Source organism: Micropterus dolomieu, linkage group LG18, assembly GCF_021292245.1.
Source record: "Micropterus dolomieu isolate WLL.071019.BEF.003 ecotype Adirondacks linkage group LG18, ASM2129224v1, whole genome shotgun sequence".
NCBI classification, from domain to species: domain Eukaryota; kingdom Metazoa; phylum Chordata; class Actinopteri; order Centrarchiformes; family Centrarchidae; genus Micropterus; species Micropterus dolomieu.
The window spans coordinates 2,532,646-2,535,094 of NC_060167.1; the positions used below are offsets into that span (position 1 = coordinate 2,532,646).

General features: G+C 44.8%; 2 protein-coding genes across 3 annotated transcripts in view; one reads left to right on the forward strand and one right to left on the reverse strand.

The window, feature by feature from the left end:
- The window catches only part of LOC123956651 (nuclear factor 7, brain-like), a 1,637-nt gene extending 723 nt beyond the window's left edge, over nt 1-914 (forward strand). Inside the window, exon 2 of one of the 2 annotated variants that reach the window (XM_046029001.1) lies at nt 183-914. In XM_046029001.1, coding sequence (XP_045884957.1) covers nt 183-914 — 732 coding nt within the window. Of the gene's footprint in view, nt 1-8 lie in introns of both variants that reach the window. The other variant, XM_046029002.1, reaches the window with a different exon arrangement.
- The window catches only part of LOC123956647 (nuclear factor 7, brain-like), a 167,305-nt gene that overhangs the window by 9,008 nt on the left and 155,848 nt on the right, over nt 1-2,449 (reverse strand). The window lies entirely within an intron of this gene.

A 2,449-nucleotide genomic window follows, 5' to 3' on the forward strand; every position in this document is an offset into this window, starting at 1 on the left:
AGTTAAAGGTTTGTGAACGAGTTAAAGTGAAGTTTGATCAAACAGCAGAACACATGAAGGTCCAGGCCCGACACACAGAGAGGCAGATTAAGGAGCAGTTTAAGAAGCTTCAGCAGTTTCTAGAGGAGGAAGAGGAGGCCAGGATGGTGGCACTGAGGGAGGAAGAGGAGCAGAAGAGTCAGATGATGAAGGAGAAGATGGAGGCTCTGAGCAGAGAGATAGCAGCTCTTTCAGACACAGTCAGAGCCACAGAGGAGGAGCTGAGAGCTGAAGACGTCTCATTCCTGCTCAACTACAAGGCTGCAGTGGAAAGAGTCCAGCAGCGCCCCCTGCTGGATGATCCACAGCTGCCCTCAGGAGCTCTGATAGACCAGGCCAAACACCTGGGCAACCTGACCTTCAACATCTGGAACAAGATGAAGGACATGGTCTCCTACACTCCTGTGATTCTGGACCCAAACACTGCAAATCCAAGACTCATCCTGTCTGAAGATCTGACCAGTGTGAGACGAGGAGAGAGACAGCAGCTTCCTGACAATCCAGAGAGGTTTGATGAACTCTGCTCTGTCCTGGGCTCTGAGGGCTTTAACTCAGGGACTCACAGCTGGGATGTCAAGGTTGGAGACAGTACAGACTGGTCATTGGGTGTGTTAGCTGAGTCTGTTCAGAGGAAGGACTACATAGAGTCTGGATTATGGACAATTGAGTTCTATGATGGTGAATACTCAGCAATGTCACCATCAGCTCCACTCACTGATCTCAGCGTTCAGAAGAAGCCCCAGAGGATCAGAGTGAATCTGGACTGGAACAGAGGAAAGCTGTCGTTCTCTGATCCTGATACTAACACACACATACACACCTTCACACACACTTTCACTGAGAGGATGTTTCCATACATTTACATTGGCGATTAGCTGAAGCTGTCAGCAGTGAAGGTCTGTGTGACAGTGGAACAGAGCAGTTAGAGAGAAAGAGGATGATTATATTCATGATGTTGTTGATTTCTTAAAAGGTTCAGTATGTAATATTTCTGATGATTTATTGACAGAAATGCAATAGAAGATCCATAACTCTGTTTTCAGTGGTGTATAAAGACCTTATATAATGAACTGTTTTTCTTACCTTAGAGTGAGCTATTTCTATCTACATAACCGCGGGTCCCCCTTACAAGGACGTCACCATGTTGCGTTGCCATGTTTTTAGTGCTACAGAGCGTGTTTCGTCACTTCGTTCTTCTTCCGACTCTTCTTGTATAATTCCGGCAGTTTAGACACTCGTCATTGAATGCGAACAAAGAAGAAGAAGATGAAATAATAATAATCAGTCGCTGAGTAGTCATCTGGTTCATTAGAAGTAAGAAGAGAGGTGAAGTTATTATTTAGCACGAGCCGACGAAGATGCGAAAACATGAAGAAGCCAGAGTAAGACGTGACAGATGATGGCAAACATAAAGGATATAATTGTTGTGGATTTTCCCAGATGGAAGGAGCTGATGTTTTCTGTTGGACAGGTAATTATGTTAGTCCACCTTGCAAATGAAAACGAATGTTTGATAACTTTAGCCAGATGATGACCAAGATCACCGACAGAAGTAACGTGCTCCCTTGTCAGTGGGGTAAAATACACAGTGTGTATGATGTGTCCACTCTTGGTTAATAAAGTTATGAATCTAGGTAAGGTTCAGGTTCTGGAAAAGTTCAAAGCTCATTGCAACTGTGATGGTCTGGCAGGGAATGAATGATACTGGTGGGCAAGGAAGACCAGGGGCAAGATCAGAGGCGACAAAATGTAGAAAAATGTTTCTTTCAACAAAAAACGGTGGTTCCCTAAACAGATTGTTGTGTACGCAAGCGCACTGCACTTCGGTCACGATTGGTGTGGTTGAAACGGTTGGTGGACCCAAATGCAGGACACCGAGTTGAGCAGGTACAGTTCAAAAGGTTTATTTAAACAAACTAAAAGCGAGCACACTTACAGGCAGAGTGGCTGAGCTGAAGCTTTCCAAAATAAATGAGTCCAAATAAAACAAGGTCATCCAACAGAAATCCAAAATCCACAGAAACAAGCAGGGAGAACAAACAGGCTGACTATCCACATGACATAAGACAGAGCATTACAAGCTACAGTGACTGGACAAGGACTGAAGACACAAGCAAGCATATACACACTCACACACACACACGGACTAACGAGCAGGGCGGGATCAACACAGGTGACAGGGATGATACTAACGAGACAGGCAGCCAGAGAGACAGCAGGGGGAAAACAGAGAGACCGGTAGGCAGAGGGATAACTCAAGGATCACCATAAACACTAGACAGGCAGACAGAAACTAAGCATGGAACAAACACCAGATAATAACAGAAAGACAAGAACTTAGGCAGGCACAGATCCAAACAGGAACAGAACTATAGGCACAGAATAAAGAGCAGACTAAACTGTAATAATG